The sequence below is a fragment of the Phyllobates terribilis genome, unplaced genomic scaffold (genome assembly GCF_046119375.1).
Source record: "Phyllobates terribilis strain yellow unplaced genomic scaffold, ASM4611937v1 Scaffold_11__3_contigs__length_659146591, whole genome shotgun sequence".
NCBI lineage: Eukaryota > Metazoa > Chordata > Amphibia > Anura > Dendrobatidae > Phyllobates > Phyllobates terribilis.
Window position 1 is genome coordinate 444,086,085 of NW_027362771.1, and position 19,596 is coordinate 444,105,680.

Genomic DNA, 19,596 nt, shown 5'->3' on the forward strand with positions numbered 1-19,596 from the left:
TGTTGGATGTGGAGGTGGGGTCCTGACCATTGCACCGTTCTTACCTCGCAGGAGGAACATCACACCCCATTAAAGAGGTGCAGCATCCCTGTGGCGGTCGAACCCTCAGGGGCGCCACAATCAACACCATTATTAAAGAGGTGGTCCACTACTAGGACAACCCCTTCTTGATCTAAATGTTTGGCGCTGATAAAAAAAAGAAAGCTTATACTCGCCTCTATGCTGACGCCATTTCAGTGGTGTTGGCACTTGCGTTTCTGGGGCTTTCGTGTGGTGGTTATGACAATTGAGCCTGGTGCCTGGTGCTCTTGATGTTCGATTTGTCCGAAGGCGAGGCCAGTGATACCAGCATTGATTGGGCACCAGGCTCACGTGTCATAACAATTGCATATTGCATGAGAGCCCCAGGAACACGAGTGCCAACACTACTGGAAAGGCGCCAGCGTGGGATGGGAGTATAAGCTTTTCATTTTATCGGGACCAAGCGTGGGGTATAAGAAGGTGTTGTCCAAGTAATGGACAACTTCTTCTAGTTTTGACAATCTTTTCAATCTCAATTATTCAATACTTGCTAAAATAGACGCAACAAGAAATCACAGGTAGGTAGACAGCTACAAAATGTGACAGCAGTATAGGTGCGGCGTGCAAAAACGACATGTACAGTTAAATATCTAGTTTTATTTTTTAACAAAAAATCCCTTGACAAAAATGGTGCAATACAAATTGCTACATAGGTACATGTCCAAAATCCAGCATTTGCAACAAGGCACTGTATTAGTGTGGGATGTATGGTTGTAAAATTTAACTAGTAGAAAAGATGTGCAAGGGGGCGAAGGCTATGCTCTTGGCCTGAACATATGCGTCTGTGCAGAGCGCCTAACATCCTTCATATAATCCTATATCTTCATCATATAGGCCTCTTTAAACTGTTGGACTCGTTTGAGGACCGAGATACTCACCCTGCTCTCCATGGTCTGCTTGATTAGCCAGCCAGTAGCTTGTGGATCAGCATGCTCCGTCAGGCTCTTGGTCTGCCGCTCGCTACTGTAACCGTGGACACCATTGCTCCACCTCAGTAATATATTGGCTATGGCGGTAGGATCTAAAGAGACATCACCTCCCGTTAAGTGCTCCTTAGACAGTTGGGTCTTCATTCGCCTGCCGCCCGACTTTCATAGACCCACCTGGTTCGGCTGCACGTCTTATCCTCCTGGCTCTTCTGTTGATCGCTGCTGGTGGCCAAGGGTCTTGGCTGGATCTGGGTCATAGATGTACTGCTTTTCCCAGAGCCGCTGTCACTCCATCTCAGCTGTGGCTGGCTCTTGCTGGTGACTGGGACCCACAGCGCTGGCAGGCAAATCAGGCTGGTGGACCCCTTGCTCCTTTAGGCCAATCAAAACTGTCAAGGAGTGCAGCTCCACCATCTTGTTTCTTCTTCCTCCTGGTCTCACGGCAGGAGAAACGGGCTCCATTTTTTTTCTTCTCCTATCCGAGACAATCTCATTCAATTACAGAGTAAGCTGAATAATAAATCTGAGTGCCACTGACTTACAAGTCCCTATAAATCTGGAACCTGCAGGGGGGTGATTTATTTAGTTTTATAATCTGGGATACTGTTAACAGTAAGGATCTCTTCAGCTAAGGCCTATGAGTTGCTTTATAAAAGAAGGGGCTCAGCTACAATATCACCTATCTTCAGCCTCATATGCCTGCAACAATGAGCCGTAATAAAATACGTAATACAATTGGAGAGTCTCAAAGAGTTTGCCATAGGTGAATCATCTGCGATGCCTCGTGCAATGAGGGAGGGGGTATTTCTACTTCTAAAAATATTTAGCACTGTAGGGGCCATATGTCTGAAGATGAGAGTGGGGAACAGGAAGAATTAAAGCTACGTTTATGATGTCGTTTAAAGCAACGTTTATGACCAATTACTACAAGCCATTTTCTTATGTAAACACTCCTTAACTGGGAAAATTGAGAAGATAAAATCAGATATGAGATTGCTAAGTTAAGATATTTAGGCCCTAAGGGGTCGGATCTCTTAGGCTGATGCTAGGATATCACCCTTGGAAGACAGAGTATCTACTATGGCCACTAAGATATAAAACATACAATTCATGGAAGAAGGGTAGTGTATACATCCTGTATCGGGTGTATATTCTAAATTAACATTACATTAATTCACATACTAAACACTACCATTAATGGACTAAATAGACCCCATCGTCAAACAGACATGAAGAGCACATAAGGAAAAAAAAAGACGATAAAGGGGCCACTGGATTTGAAAAGATTATAGCAAAATTTATTTATTATAAATAGTTAGGCACACAACAGGGGTAAGTGCAGATACAATAGGTAAAGCTTTAAAAACAACCCACTCCACGTGGCAATCTCCATAAGCCCTACATTATACAAAATTAAGTCATTAGTTTCAGACATATAGGAACAAAGGGGATGTCACCATGGGGAACGACAACAGGTAACATCTCTATAAAAAAATCACAAAATATTATATTATAGTGCCCTTACAAATGGATGAAGTGATAAATTAATTATTACTATCACTCACTAGCTCTTGCATATATATATATTCCCCAGAGCGCTCACTGTATACATACCAGGGAAGTCAGACCCACGTCACGAAACCGTCAGGATGAGAGGGACTAATTAGGAGGGCGCAAACGTGTTATTATGGAGATTGCCATGTGGAGTGGGTTGTTTTTAAAGCTTTACCTATTGTATCTGCACTTACCCCTGTTGTGTGCCTAACTATTTATAATAAATAAATTTTGCTATAATCTTTTCAAATCCAGTGGCCCCTTTATCGTCTTTCTTTTTCTCTTATGTGCTCTTTATGGCCACTAAGATGGCTAAGATTACTTGATTAGTTGACACCAGGATGCAGAAGACAGATGACTTGGAGAACCGACTGCGTTGGAACAATATTTGAGTCATTAGACTACCTGAGGAAGAACATCATCCTGAGCATAGAAACCTGGCTCAAATTGAACTTAGGTGACAAATTTTCCTCCATGTTTGTTGGGGACAGAGCTCACAGGGTTCCGGCGAGAACTCACCCCAGGCACCCCCCTTAAACTATTTCTGGCACAAGTATTAAATTGTAAAGGCAGGGATGCTGCTCTCCATCTGGCCATACAAAAAAACCCTCTCAAAAATGATACTTCCACATTATTCGTTTTCCCAGACTTCTCCATTGAACTCCAGAAACAAAGCGCTCAATTTATGGATGTGAAAAGGAAACTCAAAGACAGGAACATTGCTTACTCATTGGACTTCTTTTTTTGTCTTCATATTGTATATGAAGGATCTTCTACACTAAACATGTCAAACTCTGGTGCGTGGGCCAAATCTGTCAGGCAGGGTGGTTTTATTTGGCCCACGACACCAGAACCACCACCCCTATATGGGGCCCATTATTCTGTATGGAGGACTATGTGGAACCCATTATTCTGTATGGAGGACTATGTGGAACCCATTATTCTGTATGGAGGACTATGTGGGGCCCATAATACTTTATGTAGGAGTATGTGAGGCTCATTATTCTGTATGGAGGACTTTGGGGGGCCCATTATACTGTATACTGGTTGACACATGACTTTGTCCAAGTTTTTCATTTTGGCCCCCTTCGAATTTGAGTTTGACATCTCTGCTATACATTCTTCACTACCCTAGGCGATACATTGGAGTGGCTAGTTTCACCCTGCGTTAAGTAGGGAGAAATATCATAAAACCAGTTACTCCTGGTGCATCGCTGTTCAGTTAACAAGAGGATTGATTCTCCTTTCCACAGTAAGAGGAGCAGCTGCTTTTCACACCATGGATAACATCTATTCCAACCACTGAACTCAGTGAATATATCCCCAAAACTGTGAATTATACAAGGAATCATTTTCATTTATTTTTGTTAATTTGATGTTGGACTATGTGTTATTTGCAGTCAGGGCACTGGTCTGTTTCCTACTCCTACTGTTTCTATCAAGATGTCAAGGATTGAATTTTTTCTTGTGTACAGCAATATTCTATCAATTGTCATGTGAGTCCCCCTGAATTCTTCAGCGCACAAGATTTTGGTCATGCCTGATACTATATTCTGTTTATTTCATATATATGATATTTCTCCTGTTTTATTTTTCTGTAGGCCTATGTCTTGCCAATTAAGATGCATGACCTGGAATATAAGAGGTCTGAACTCCCCTCAAAAGAGAGTTAAGGTATTTTCACAAGCTACACAATATCAGCCTCACATATTAGGTCTCTTGGAGACACATCTTATCTTAGATTCAGCAATATGGTTAAATAAGCCAGGGATACAATGGTCTTTTCATTTTTTCCACATTAGCTACTCTAGAGGGGCATCTCTTCTTATACATTGGTCTTTACGATGGGATGCTAAAGTTACACGTTGAAATCCTGAAGGTCACTTTGTTTCATATTTGCTAAAATCAATGCTAAAGAATATGCTATGCTTCCATACACAACCCTCCTCCAGCTTCTCTAGATGTAATCAAGTGGGTGGTGAGCTTTACCTTAAATTACTCTGATGCTTCTATATGTATGCGAGATTTTAATCTAATTATGGATAATAATCTTGATAGGTTCTGGTGGGAGAGAACACTCCCTTAGGTAGTCCCCCCAAACCCCTTTTTGACATACATGTGGATGGTAATGGCTGGACAGATTTGTAGTGGTTACATCATCCTAATAGTCAAGAATACACTTGCCAATCTTCAACTAGACATACTTTATCAAGTCTTGACTATATATTCAGTTCCAGCAATGTGGCTATTTGGGTAAAATCCTTTAATACGGGCGTAGAAAAATTTCAGATCACAGTCCGATGGTACTCACACTAAGGACCGATCAAAAGGTATCTAAGCCCTCTTGCAAGTTCAATTCCTCTTGGCTGAAAATAATTCATCCCAACAACAGAATTAGAATGCTTTAGGCTATGCTCACACATCATGTTTTTTTTGCATCAATTTTCTGCAGCAAAACCTGATCTTCAAGGGCATTTAGTTCAGGATCTTGCAGTTTTTGTGCTTTTTTGCAGGGCTGTGGAGTCGGTTATCCAAACCTCCGACTCCAACTCATCAATTTCCATGACACCAACTCCGACTCCCTCATACATAGCTCATGTTTAAGTGATAAATTTACTGTTGCACAGATTCATCTCAGCTAAAAGTCTAGACCCTTAGATCAGGAATAGGACAGACATTTATAGGACATTTCATAACTACCAAATTCGTATGAAAAAATATTCCCCACAAACTGCATTGAACTACTGTACCCAATTTATTAGATATTTTAGTAGTTGGGAGTCGGTCCATTTTATACCGAATCCACCAAAATGGACACCGACTTTGACTCCACGACTCCGACTCCACAGACCTGCTTTTTTGATGCATTTTGTGTGCATTTTTTCAGCTTTTTTTTCACTGTACTTCTCTACATTCTATTTTGGCATCAAAAACGCTGAAAAAATGCTGATACCAATTTTTTGATGCGTTTTTTTCACCACCCATTACTTCCTATGGGTGAAAACCCACTAAAAAAACGCTGAAAGAAGTGACATGCTCTATTTTCCAAAAAAAACAAGCAAGGCACAAAATCATGAACAAAAAAAAAAACATGATGTGTGAACAGAGAATTCTGGTTTCCCATAGACTTTTCTGGTACTGCAAAAGGCAACTGAAAATTTGCATAAAAAACTGCATCAAAAAATGCTGAAAAAAACATGATGTGTGAACATAGCCTTATAGTAGCACAAACTCCTCCTTAAGATGCCAATGTTTTCTGTGACACTCTTGAAGCATAGCGGCAGTCTATCCTCCACCATTTCATATATAAAAAGGTGACATCCAGGGAAGATGTAAATGTGGAGTTAAATTTAAAAGCTGACAAACAGATGTATATATCCAACTCCACAAATAAATTAGAATGGTTGAGTTCTTAGTGTCTTTATACGCAGCATATTCATATAAAATCTAAACATAAATTATTTTTCACTTGTCAATCTTATTTTGAATTGGGGAACCAGTCTAGCAAATTATTAGCCTTTATGGTTCATCGGCATAATGCATCACATGCTATACTTAAACTTCAGGCATCTGATGGTTCCATTATAACAGAGGCAGATGATATCACTCAATGCTTCTATAAATACTATGAAACTCTTTACAGTTCCATGAGTAATGGTAATACATCAGAATGCCTTCATTCATTCAGATTTACAACTCCTTAAGTTTAGTGACTCTCAGAGGTTTTTTTTTAACTGTCAATATTACCTTAGATGAGGTGACTGCTGCTATACATAATATGGCCTAGGGTAAGGCTCCAGCACCTGATGGACTACCATTGGCGCTACACTGACATGTAAAAGTTTGGCACACCTGGTCAAAATGACTGTTATGGTGAAAAGTTAAGCAAGTTGAAGATTAAATGATCTCTAAAGGACCAAAAGTTAAAGATGACACATTTCCTTCATATTTTAGCCTAATATATATATATATATAGTCTTCTTTTACATTATAAAAATTACAAAGAGGAAAATGAGCTGATGCAAAAGGTTGGGCACCCTTGGAGGTTTGTGTGCTCAGATAACATTCACCAAGGTTTCAGACTTTAACTAGCCTGTTACGGTTATGGCTTGTTCACCGTCATCGTTAGGAAAGGCCAGATGATGTAAATTTTCCAGCTTTATAAAAACCCAGCCTCCTCTAACCTTGTGCCGAAATACAGCAGCCTTTAAAGCAGCTGCCTAGCACTCTGAAAATTAAAATGGTGGAGGCCCACAATGCAGGAGAAGGCTATAAAAAGATAGCAAAGCGTTTTCAAGTTGCCCTTTCCTCAGTTCAAAATGTAATTAAGAAATGGCAGTTAACAGGAACAGTGGAGGTCAAGATAAGGTCTTCTACAAGTGGATAATGATCCTAAACACGTGTCAAAATTCACAATAGACCATTTCTAAAGGCGCAAGCTGAAGGTTTTACAATGGCCCTCACAGTCTCCTGATCTGAACATCATTGAAAATCTATGGCTAGACTTCAAAATAGCAGTGCATGCAAGAAAACCCTGGAATCTCGCAGAACTGGAAGAATTTTCCAAGGAACAATGGATGAAAATCCCTTAAACAAGAATTGAAAGACTCTTGTCTGGCTACAAAAAGCGTTTACGAGTTGTGATACTTTCAAAAGGGGGGTGCTACTAGGTACTAACCATGCAGGGTGCACAAATTTTGCATCAGCCCATTTTCCTTTTTGTAATTTTTAAAATGTAAAAGATGACAATTTTTTTTGCCTAATATACAAAGGAAATGTGTCATCTTTAACTTTAGGCCTTTTAGAGACCATTTCATCTTCAACTTGCATAACTGTTCATAATAACAGTAATTTTGACCAAGGGTGCCCAAACATTTACAAGCCTCTGTATCTGCTAAATACCATGTCATTTCGGTGCCCCATCTCCTTGTGGTCTTCTTACTGGGCCTCATCTGGGGGACCTTTGCCTGACTCCTTCTATGATGCTAACATTAATAAACAAACAGCGGCCCACATAATACCAAACACCAACTGAGAATACGGTTAAAACCATCCCAGATCTAGCACGTACATGCCTACTCAAAATATATGAGATACTGGAGGAAACATGAGTATAATGGCATAAGAACAACTTTACTAGTACAAAAGGTTACAAAAAATGAGTCAAACAAGTACTGGCTGACATCACATAAATGGGACAAAAAGTGCAATGTGCTGGGCACTGCGACACCGCACGGTTTTAAAGGGCCAATTGTAATCTAAATTGGCAAGGAGAAGAAAACGCGCGACGAGGCGTTCCCTCGCCACCGTTCCCTCGCCCTCTTTTTGGTAAGAAACTCTTCATATACTTGATTGACACAACTGTGATATGGCTTAAGGTTGAGTCCTCTTATATTTCCTAGTGTATCTTGTTGCAGTTTAATACATTTTCTTCTCCTTGCCAATTTAGATTACATTTGGCCTTTTTCACTGTGCAGTATCACAGTGCCCGGCACATTGCACTTTTTGTCCTATTTATGTGATGTCAGATGTAGCACCCCAGGGGTCTGGTTGCCACAGTGGCATTGCGTCCTTCACAAGCGGTGATGCCTTGCCTGGAAGCAAGGAGTGGTCCCCTAATCAGGTTTACCAGCATACAACACTTTCCTAGCTCCAGACCAGAAAGGGGAGCTCCTCCCCTTAGCAACTGGAATCTGGAGGCGGGGTTAGAAAGAGTGAGTTGAGAGGAGTTGGAGACAGGAGAGCGACGAAGAAGGACCTGGGGAAGGGAGCTGTGTACAAGCTCGCCCCAGAGGAGAGAAGCGCAAGTGAACCGGACACCAGAGTCCGTGGTTGTGGGGCACTGAAGGCCCAGCAGCAGAATCCGGAGGGCAGGAGACTGCAGGTCTCCTGGCCCCACAAGACGCCCGGCGGCACAGCAGCACCATAGGGCCCAGCACCGCCATACGGGTGACGAACAGACGCTTTACTCAGGGACGAAGGCCGCAGCATAGCTTCAAGCAGCAGGGCCAAAGAGAATAGCGCAGAGGGAAGGCCTACAACTTCACCTGGCAAGGTGGATCCCCAACTTGCTTCCAGGCTGCCCGGACCTCTACTACCAGCTAGTACCCGCGCCCGGGTCTGCTTTACAAACCGCAAGTAAAGGTAAGAGGAAACCACCATTAATGTGTTGTCTGTTCATTACCTGCGCCCTCAGCCCTGCACGACACTGTCCCAGCCAACAACATCTACTCTTCAAATCATCTACATATACTGCCCCAAGGTTAGCTCTGCCTGTGGAGTGCTGAACCAACTCTGCTGCGTCACCATCAGCCTTAGTGGATCTGCACCGCAGCGGCGGCCCCATATAGCCGCATACCACAGGTGGCGTCACGAACATTATCTCTAAAAACTTTATTCCCCTTTTACCTTTTCCCTTAATTGACCGCCCTGGGTCACGGACCGGGTCACTGCCACGGTGACATCCCCCAGCATCGACTGGCCCGGCTACCCCACAGCCCAGGGGGCGCATCATCAGACACTACTTGACTAATTTTTTGTAACCTTTTGTACTAATAAAGTTGTTCTTATGTCATTATACTCGTGTTTCCTCCAGTATCTCATATGATGCTAATATTATAGTTTTGTTGAAAGATGGAAGTGATCCCTTAGATTGTAATTCTTATTAACCCATCTCCTTAGTAAATGTTGATTTAAAATTCTCACTAAAATACTAACTAAAAGGCTTACCAAAATAATTCTGGAGGATCTGATACATCCAGACCAGACTGGCTTCATGTCAGGTAAAAGCACCTTAATTAATATTAGAAAGGTTCAATTGGTTATCCAATATAGTACATTAGTGCCAGATAATAGCTGGGCCCTGGCTTCCTTAAACTTAGCATTTGACAAAGTAGAGTGGCCTTTCTTATTTGCTTGTGTCCAAAAACTTGCATTTGGCCCTAAGTTCTATAAATTGATTCACATGCTATATGTATCCCATAGAGCCAGGGTTGTGGTGAATAATATTCTATCCTCATTGTTTTCATTAGAGAGGGAAACCTGACAGTGCAGTCCCCTTTCCCCAGCCTTATTTGCCCTGACTATTGATGCCCCAGCCATAAGAATGTGCCCCTTTCCATTAACAGCATTTCTACAGCTAACCAAACAGACACCATCGGCCTGTAAGCTGATGATATGATTATCGGCATGGATCGGGTTAGAGAAATCTTGCCTCATGTTATATCAACCACTGACACGTTCAATAGACTATAGCCTTTTTATAAACTGACACAAGTCAGCATTGACACCCCATGTGTCTCTTGAATACTTGGAGAAACTTTCGCCCCTACCTGTAGTAGATCATTTTAAATATCTGGGATAAATATGCCAAAAGATAGTGGAAATTACCTCTTCTCTAATATTCTTTCTTTGCTTGACAAAGCCAAATTCAAACAACTCAAATTCAATTTATGAGGTAAATTACCACTGATAGTGTAAGGTCGTATAAATCTAATTAAAATTATACTAATCTCAAAATTTAGCTATGCCTTACAAAACAGTGCAGTCTCAATTCCTAAGTTCTTCTTTACAGCACTAAACTCAATGTTATCTGCATTCATATGGGGGAATACAAGACCTAAAATTAAATTGTCCCCTCTCCAGAGATCAAAAAATTTGGGAGGAGCAGCCTTACCTGATTTTTTTTTCTTTATTACTTAACAGGTTAACTGAAGGCATTCGGTAGCTGGATGCCTGACAAGCAGCTGTCTAACTCGGAATATTACCTGGCCCACGTAGTAAAACCAAATTGCTTGTTGAGCTTTTTGGAATCTTTTAATCCCTCTACTCCCAGATTGTTACCTATGCATAAATTGGTGCATCTGGTTTAGAGACAGGTAAACCGGGTGGTTACCGTAATTTTAGTAAAGCCATAGCTGAAATGCCTTCATAGCAGAACTAATACTTCCCCTTGTAGGTATCCCACCCATCCACCATAATTTGGACTTAATATACTTTCATTAGGAAACCTTTATGATCAAAATATAGTTATCTTTTGAGCAAATACAAATCAAACACAATATGCCAGGCTCCCAATTTTTTAGATCTCTTCAACTCAGGTTTGAACTCCAATCGCAGTTAAGGCTCAAGACACAGAAATATCTATATAAGCTTTCCCCTTAAAAGGAATTCACAAATCACAGGGTCCACATGGACTTATATCTACTTTATATAGACATATGCTATCAGTCAGCATAGCATGCACTCCCTTGTCGCTAGAAGACAAATGGAACTCACTACACCCTACCATGCAGGGTGAGGATTGGGAAGCTGTGCTAGAATCTTCTTTCAGTTTCTCCTTAAGCAAATAATAAAATGATCCTAATTATGTTGGAAGAAAGAAGCCCATTCACTATTTCTCCAAACATAATTCTCCATCAATCTCTACCGCACCCAAAAGCACTACAGATACTGGCTGGTGACTGCTCATGCAGCCTTTATCTATTCCCCATTCCCTCAAGATGGCTGGACCATCATTCTAAATAAGCCCCTGTACTTTTTGTCACCCCAACCTCATTGTAGATTGTAAGCTCTTACGAGCAGGGTCGTCATTATTTTTGCTTTAATTATGGTATTATCTTTAACTGTTATTTATGACTCTTGTATATGAACCGCTGAATTGTAAAGCGCTGCGGAATATGTTGGTGCTATATAAATATTAGTATTATTCACATTTATATTATTCACCAATCCTACCTATTCCCAGTGAGGTTGCTCCAGATGCCTAGATTACCAACCTCGGAGTGCCTGCATTGTCATAATTTGGATGCAGACTTTTGGCACATGATATGGGCTTCTCCGATCATTTATTCCTTTTGGGTGGCTAGTTTGATTTTATCTTCCTAAATATCAATCCCCTTTTCAACTGACTCAAAAAGTTGCCTATTTGGTCTAGCTGAGGAAAAAACATGGCAACACCACAGAAGAATATTCATGAAAGGCTCCTGACAATCATCTCAGCCTGATGCTTTTACTTATATTACATCAGCAGTTGGAGGTTGTTACATTCCTTATCTATGTGATCTTTCCGATCTCACCTACAAGATGAAGGCTACAATTTTCCATCTGAGAAACATACTGCAATGGAGGAGCTCTGGCAGCTTGATTGTTTTTTTTTTATTGTTCTATAATTTATGTTTATGATATTGGCTTATTTTTTACTATGCTAATATAATAGTCATAAATCTGCTTCATCAATAGTATATAAGATTCTACTGATTTACATAGTTACATAGTTTATAAGGCCGAAAAAAGACTAGCGTCCATCCAGTTCAGCCTATTTCTTGTGCACTGCAGCTATTCCGCAGCGTTGATCCAGGGGAAGGCAAAAAAAAACCCATGCGGTATAGGCCAATTTACATCATTGAGGAAAAATTCCCTTCCCGACACCAATCTGGCAGTCAGATTAAATCCCTGGATTAATTAATTAAGCATAAGATGTAATTTTATTGTTCTCAAGAAAGGCGTCCAGGCCTCTCTTGAACTCATTAAGTGAGTTGGACATCACCACTTCCTCTCCCAGAGAGTTCCAGAGTCTCATGGCTCTGACCGTAAAGAATCCCCTTCTATGCTGGTGCAGGAACCTCCTTTCCTCCAGACGCATAGTGTGCCCCCTCGTCTTTGTCACCATCCTTGGTATAAACAGGTCATGGGAGAGATCTCTGTACTGTCCCCTGATGTATTTATACATGTTTATGAGGTCTCCTCTAAGCCTTCTCTTTTCCAACGTAAATAGGCCTAATTTTGACAACCTCTCTGGGTATTCTAGTCCCTCCATTCCCTTTATTACCTTAGTCGCCCTCCTTTGTACCCTCTCTAGCTCCAATATGTCTTTCCTGAGCACCGGAGCCCAGAACTGTGCACAATATTCTAAGTGCGGCCTTACCAGCGCTTTATACAGAGGAAGAACAATGTTCTCATCATATGCCCCTATTCCTCTTCTGATGCATGCCATGACTCTATTTGCCTTCGCAGCTGCTGCCTGACACTGGGCACTCCAATTTAATTTGCTATTAACCAAGACGCCCAGGTCCTTCTCCATGTCAGATTTCCCCAACGGTTTCCCATTTAATAAGTATGGGTGACTGCTGTTTTTCTTTCCCATGTGCATGACCTTACATTTATCGGCATTGAACCCCATTTGCCATTTTTTGGCCCAACTCCCCAATTTATCTAAATCCTCCTGTAGCTGTGCCCTATCCTCATCTGTATTAACTACTTTACAAAGTTTAGTATCATCTGCAAATATTGCTATTTTACTATGCAACCCTTCCACTAGATCATTAATAAATATATTAAATAATATAGGGCCAAGGTGCCTTGAGGCACCCCGCTAGTAACCCTGACACACCCTGAGCTTACTCCATTGATAACCACCCTCTGCTTTCTATCACTCAGCCAGCTATTTACCCACTTGCACACATTATCCCCCAGACCAAGCATTCTCATTTTATATACCAACCTTTTGTGTGGCACAAGATTGTACAAGATTGACGGAATTAGTAACTTTGTACAAGATTGATCAGAACTGTCTCTCTCGATTTTGTTCTACTGAAGGTAATTTCACATGTGACTGAACTTGACATGTGTTGTAACAAGATATACCTTGGAATGTAATTTGTTATACAACAGTTGTGAATAAAACACATAAAAAAAAAAGATGTGCCAAAATATTGTTGCTTGCAACACATTGTGAGGTAGACAGTCGCAGTTAAATGTCTAGATTTTGGGGAATTTTCTTTTGTATTTTTTAAAAACAATTATTTTCCCCTTCACAAAAAGGATTGCACAAGAAATGCAAAAGCCCAGCACAGTTACTTGTGACGAGTCACCAGATCGTCTTTTTTTTCTCTAATATGCTGCCTTACTGCTGCTTTCTAGTGCATTTAGAGCGATGAAAAATATGTGCAAGGGTGGGTTCACATGAGCGTATAAAAAATTATTTAGTTTCATCCAGAACATAGTAACATAGTTTTTAAGGTTGAAGGAAGACTAAGTCCATCTAGTTCAACCCATAGCCTAACATGTTCATCCAGAGGTAGGCAAAAAACCATGTGGCAAACACTAAGCTCCACATTGGGGAAAAAAATCCTTCCTGACTCCATACAACAATCAGACTAGTTCCCTGGATCAACGAAGGAATCTAGGATATATAACCTGTAATATTATACTTTTCAAGAAAGGCATCCAGGCCCCTCTTAAATGTTAGTAGTGAATCACTCAATAAACATCATGCGGCAGAGAGTTCCATAGTCTCACTGCTCTTACAGTAAAGAATCCGCATCTGTGATTATGATTAAACCTTCTTTCCTACTGACGTAGAAGTGCCCCCTTGTCCCCGTTTCAGAGTAAAAAGATCAGTGGAAAGGTCTTTGTACTGTCCCCTCATATACTTGTACATAGTAATAACATCACCCCCTAAGCCTTCGTTTTTCCAAACTAAATAACCCCAAGTGTAATAACCTGACTTGGTATTGCAGACCCCCCAGTCCTCTAATAACCTTGGTCGCTCTTCTCTGCACCCGCTCTAGTTCAGCTATGTCTTTCTTATACACCGGAGACCAGAACTGTACACAGTAGTCTAAGTGTGGTTCGCACTAGTGACTTGTATAGAGGTAAAATTATGTTCTCCTCATGAGCATCTATGCCTCTTTTAATGCATCCCATTATTTTATTTGCCTTTGCAGCAGCCGCCTGACACTGTAGACAGTAGAGGACAATTTTTTTTTTCTCCCGCCATCAGTATGAAATCTGTTTTATTTGCAGCAGTTATTAATCGTTTACAAGACAATTTACAGTTTCCTGTTACAGAACTGCAATGTATCCGTAATAATCGGATGTTATACTGTGGCTCCGTATCTCATCTGATTTTTTTTCAAGCACACATAGGTTTGAATGGATGAGTCTTATCTGATTTATGAATGAAACTAGAGCATGCTGCGATTTTTTTCACATTCAGATTTGGTCAGTGAAGCAAAATCATCAGGACCGCACTTGGACCGAAAATACGGTCTTGTGGATGAGCACTAACTGTAATTTAAATGTAGCAGGAGGAATGCCAGCTTACATATCACTGTTCATTCACACAAAGTCCTACAATGCCACTGGCATCTCTCCTCTCTCTCCCCTGAGAAAAGTGTCCGTCTGCCCCCTCTGATGCCTATCCTATGCCTGATCCTATTAGGCCAAGACCCCACTTACAACAGCCTGTGAGGACCTGGAGTTAATTACGGTGCACCCTTATCTATTTGTACCTGGTGTAAAGTCAGTGGCACAAAGTTTTAAACCCACAAATTATTTAAAATTTGTGAAAATTGGCTGTTTGCCCACTTTGATGCCACACTTTATGCCCAGAACCCATTTGGATCAGTTTAGGATTAGATTCATTTTAGCCAGGGCATCCTTATCTATGTGATGGGGGGTGGGGAGCAGTGCCCAAGTCATTTAACCCATTAAAACATCCGTTCAATGTGGCGGCCTGCCCACTTCCATGCCAGCTCTAAGCTGTTTGGGCCAGGCTGAAGTGATGTGAATTTGATGTGTCTGTGACATGTCCATGAGAGACCAGTGACCACAGGTATTTGGCCCTTGTGTTACCACCCTGTGGTGCCCATTCTGTGGCTGCGCCGTAGTCTATCATTAGTCACTCATTGTAGACACAAGAGGTCAGAGCCCGTGAGTAACAGCGGAGGCTCCGTCCGCAGCCCCGCGTCTTCCTGCTCCCAGTCTGCACCTCACTTCCTGCAAACTGGAGTGCCCCCGCCCACCTAGTCTGGTCACATGGCCGTGACGTCATCGGAGGTCCTGCAGCCACTAGGATTTCCCTGTCCCCGGTAAGTACGCGGAGCTGCCAGCGCTGGTAGTAGTGGTGCTGCTCCCCGCCATTGCCGGCTCGGTGCGGGCCTGCTGGGAGGCTCGGCCCTCCTCCCCGGCACACACCGGCTGTGCCTCCTCCGCCCGGTCACTCACTTGTCTGCTGATGCCGCAGTTAGTTTGCCGCTACTTTGTTGTGCCGGAGTGTGAAGGGGGAGTGTCCGTGACAATGTGCCGGCAGTGCAGGGAGTTGTGCACCGAGCTGTGTGGCGTTACCTGCTGCACAGCTGAGGGTTTGTCACAGTTGTCTCCGGATTGCATCTGATAATCCGGACGGGAAGTGCTTGGGGCAGGTTTTGAGAGGATTCTTAGTCAGTTCCCTAAGGGAGCCCCCCACACATTCACTGACCGCAAGAAGAGGTGTTAGGAGACACCGCCTGTAGAGTAACAAGTGGTGAGTCCACTGTGGCCCGTTCACACGGCTGATTTCCCATTGGTTCACGCAGAAAGATCTCTGCAGCGGTGCTGTACAGTCCGCTATGCGGAGCCGAGTGATATTTCTTTATTTTACTCGCTTATATAGCGCTATTAATTCCACAGCGCTTTACAGACATTATCATCACTGTCCCCATTGGGGCTCACAATCTAAATTCCCTATCAGTATGTCTATGGAGTGTGGGAGGAAACCCATACAAACCCCTTGCAGATTTTGTCCTTGGTGGCACCTGAACCCAGGACCCCACTCAGTGCTAACCGCTGAGCCACCGTGCTGCCTGATTATCAGTATGCCCGTCTGAACACAGCCTTATCCAGAGTATAAGCTGGGCTGTGCCGGTTGTGAAGGAATTCTACATGTGTGGTATGGGTTGTGTGACTGATCGCTGTGATCCTGACCCCCCGGTCTCCTCCTCCCCCCGAGTCAGGAGACAATCCGTGTGATCCGAGCCGGTCTGCGCATCACGGATAGAACCCGTCCATGTATTATTCTCAATTAGATGGATTCTAAAAACAATAAAACCACCTCAGACGTGTTCACACTTAAGCTGATTTGAGGATCAAACTTGCCCATCTGTGAAAATAGAGTATGGCGCCGTCTGTCATTAGTGCGGTCAGTTTTTTACTCTTCAAGGCCACTTGCACACGTTCAGTATTCGGTAAGCAAAACCAGGAGTGGAACAATCAGAGGAAAAGTATAATAGAAACAAGTCACCACTTCTGTATTTCTCACCCACTCCTGGGTTTGGCTTACAATATACTGATTGTTTTGCTCGTTTATCGGGTGTTCAGTACTCTGGCCAATTATTGCTGACATTGGCAGATTCCTGTGTACACTGTACAATTAGTGGTGTGGGCAGTGTTATACAGAGCTCAGCATTGTGAGCACTGCTACCTCTACAGCAGGGAAAACAGATTCTATCCAAACTGCACCAAGCAGCCCAGGGCTCTCCTGTGGGATGACATGTGAGCCCGACGCCCACTGTCTCCTCCTTCGGACAAATCGAACATCAAGAGGAAGCGAGAGCAGCTGCAGCCCTGACTTCCTCTTGATTACTTATAGATCCCAAGGCGGGGCCAGTGTCGCCAGCTCTGATTGGGCGCAGGGCTCATGTGTCATAACCGCACAACCGGGACCACGAGTGCTGACACCGCTGGAACAACGCCGCCGCCATGAGAGGTGAGTATCGGTGTTTTTATTTTATTGGCGCCAAACATTCAGATTGAGAAGGGATTGTCATAGTAGAAGAAAACCCCTTTGATGCAAAAATTTAACGTAAGGGAATGTGCACTCGATGAGTATTTGCAGCAGATTTTTCTGCAGCAAAAACCAAAGTGTTTTGCAGAAAAACTGCTGCCTAAAATACACGCCTTTTTTCCCCATACATTAGAATTGGTGGAAAAGGCGAAATAACTGATATGCTGCAGTATTGTAAAAAAACAAAAACTCTTTGATGGTTCAAATGTGCAAGGAAAAAAATAAGCAGCATGAGATTTCAGAAATCCCAATCACTTAGCTGGTACTGTAAAATTTAGCATTTTTTCCATGGTAAAAAAAATGTAAATTTTTTAATTGGAGGAAAACAGTTAATTTTAAGTTTATTTGAAAGAATTCTTTAGATAAATTCACAATAGTTATGTCACTTATGTTTGTTTTTGTAGATGAAGTTATGTTTAAGATGGATCATGACGCCCCTACTATTAAACCAAGGAGAATACAGAACCAAAATGTAATCCATCGCCTGGAACGTCGGAAGATCAGCTCTGGGAAGCCCGGCTCTCACTGGCACCAAGTTCGCATTTTCCATCAGAATGTCTTTCCTAACTACACAGTGGTCAATGTGGAAAAGCCCCCTTGTTTCCTGCGCAAGTTCTCCCCTGATGGCAGATACTTTATTGCGTTTTCTTCTGATCAGACCTCCTTAGAGATTTATGAATATCAAGGCTGCCAGGCAGCTGAAGATCTTTTAAATGGCTACGAAGGAGAAATTTTGGCAAATTCTAATGATCAGCGGTCGGTGAACATTCGAGGCCGGTTATTTGAGCGCTTTTTTGTTCTCCTCCATATCACTAATGTGGCTTCGAATGGGGAGCACTTGAACAGAGAATGCAGCCTATTTACTGATGACTGTCGTTATGTGATTGTGGGATCAGCAGCCTATCTTCCCGAGGAACCATATCCACCTTTTTATGAAATTTATCGTAATAGTGAGTCTGTGACTCCCAATCCCAGATCTCCCCTAGAGGACTATTCCCTTCACATAATAGACCTCCACACCGGCAGACTCTGTGACACAAGGACCTTTAAATGTGATAAAATCATCCTTTCACACAATCAAGGCCTGTACTTGTATAAAAACATATTGGCTATTCTTTCTGTGCAGCAACAAACCATTCATGTCTTTCAGGTGACGACAGAAGGCACCTTCATTGATGTACGGACTATAGGGCGATTTTGTTACGAGGACGACCTATTGATATTATCCGCTGTTTACCCCGAAGTACAACGCGAAACCCAAACTGGAATGGCCAATTTATATAAAGAGCCATTTATTAATTCATTGAAGCATAGACTTTTGGTATACCTATGGAGGAGGGCAGAACGAGATGGTAGTGCCACGGCCAAAAGGCGTTTTTTCCAGTATTTTGACCAACTGAGACAACTCAGAATGTGGAAGATGCAACTGCTGGATGAAAGTCACCTATTCATCAAGTATACCAGTGAGGATGTGGTTACGCTACGAGTCAACGACCCATCACAGGTACAGGTATAAAAAAAATTCCTAAATTACTTTCATGGGGGTGGATACATTTTTTCATTAAAGGGGTCATCCAACATGTAAAAAAAAATATTGGCAGATGTTTTTAACCCGTTAAAATTCTGTGATATAAGTTTTTATCACAGATCGTGTGCAGGGTGTATGGAGGATCTGAGCCTTCAATACCGAGCAGATGCCGGCTGTGTTTTACAGCCAACATCGGTCTCTAACAGCAGGGACTAAAGCTGGCTGCTATATAACAATTTATATAATTGACGGCGGCAAATAAATGGCTGCCTCGCTGGTGTGCAAGTATACCAGGTCCCATATGCCCTTCGCAACGCCATTATGTGGAGGCAATCGATTAATAGCCCTTCTTTTCCCCATTCAAAAATTGAAAGAAATAAAAACATAATAGGTTTTGTCGTGTCCATAAACGTTCGATCTATCAACACACAAAAAAATTAAGTATATCAAAGACATACTGTAGAATGTAGATTGTGAGCCCCAATGGGGACAGTGCCCATAATGTCTGTAAATTATCTGAATTGTAAAGCGCTGCGGAATATACTGGCGCTATATAAATAAAAAGATTATTATTATTATTATTATTATTTACACCATATGTTAAACTGAGAAAAGAAATATGACCTGCCAGAATTGTTTTTTTTTTTTTTTTTTTTTTTCCAGTTGTCACATTTCTCCCTCCTCCTCCTTCCAAAAAAATGCAATTAAAAGAGCAAAAAATATTTTATGTACCTCAGTATGGTATCAATAGAAACTGCAGTTCGGTGCACAAAAACAAGCTCTAATCCAGGTCCATTGACAGAAAACTAAAAAAAATACAGATCTCAGAATATGATGATGCAAACATACAAACCCAAATTTATTTTGTTAGATGTGTGTGATTATTTATATATATATTA

The 19,596-nt window shown here is 41.9% G+C and overlaps 1 protein-coding gene across 3 annotated transcripts in view; it reads left to right on the forward strand.

Moving 5' to 3' along the window:
- Positions 1–15,348: 15,348 nt before the first annotated feature.
- The window catches only part of DET1 (DET1 partner of COP1 E3 ubiquitin ligase), a 66,462-nt gene continuing 62,214 nt past the window's right edge, over positions 15,349–19,596 (forward strand). Inside the window, exons 1-2 of one of the 3 annotated variants that reach the window (XM_073653272.1) lie at positions 15,349–15,436; positions 17,574–18,679. In XM_073653272.1, coding sequence (XP_073509373.1) covers positions 17,582–18,679 — 1,098 coding nt within the window. In that variant the 5' untranslated portion in view covers positions 15,349–15,436; positions 17,574–17,581. The other 2 variants (XM_073653274.1, XM_073653273.1) reach the window with 2 other exon arrangements.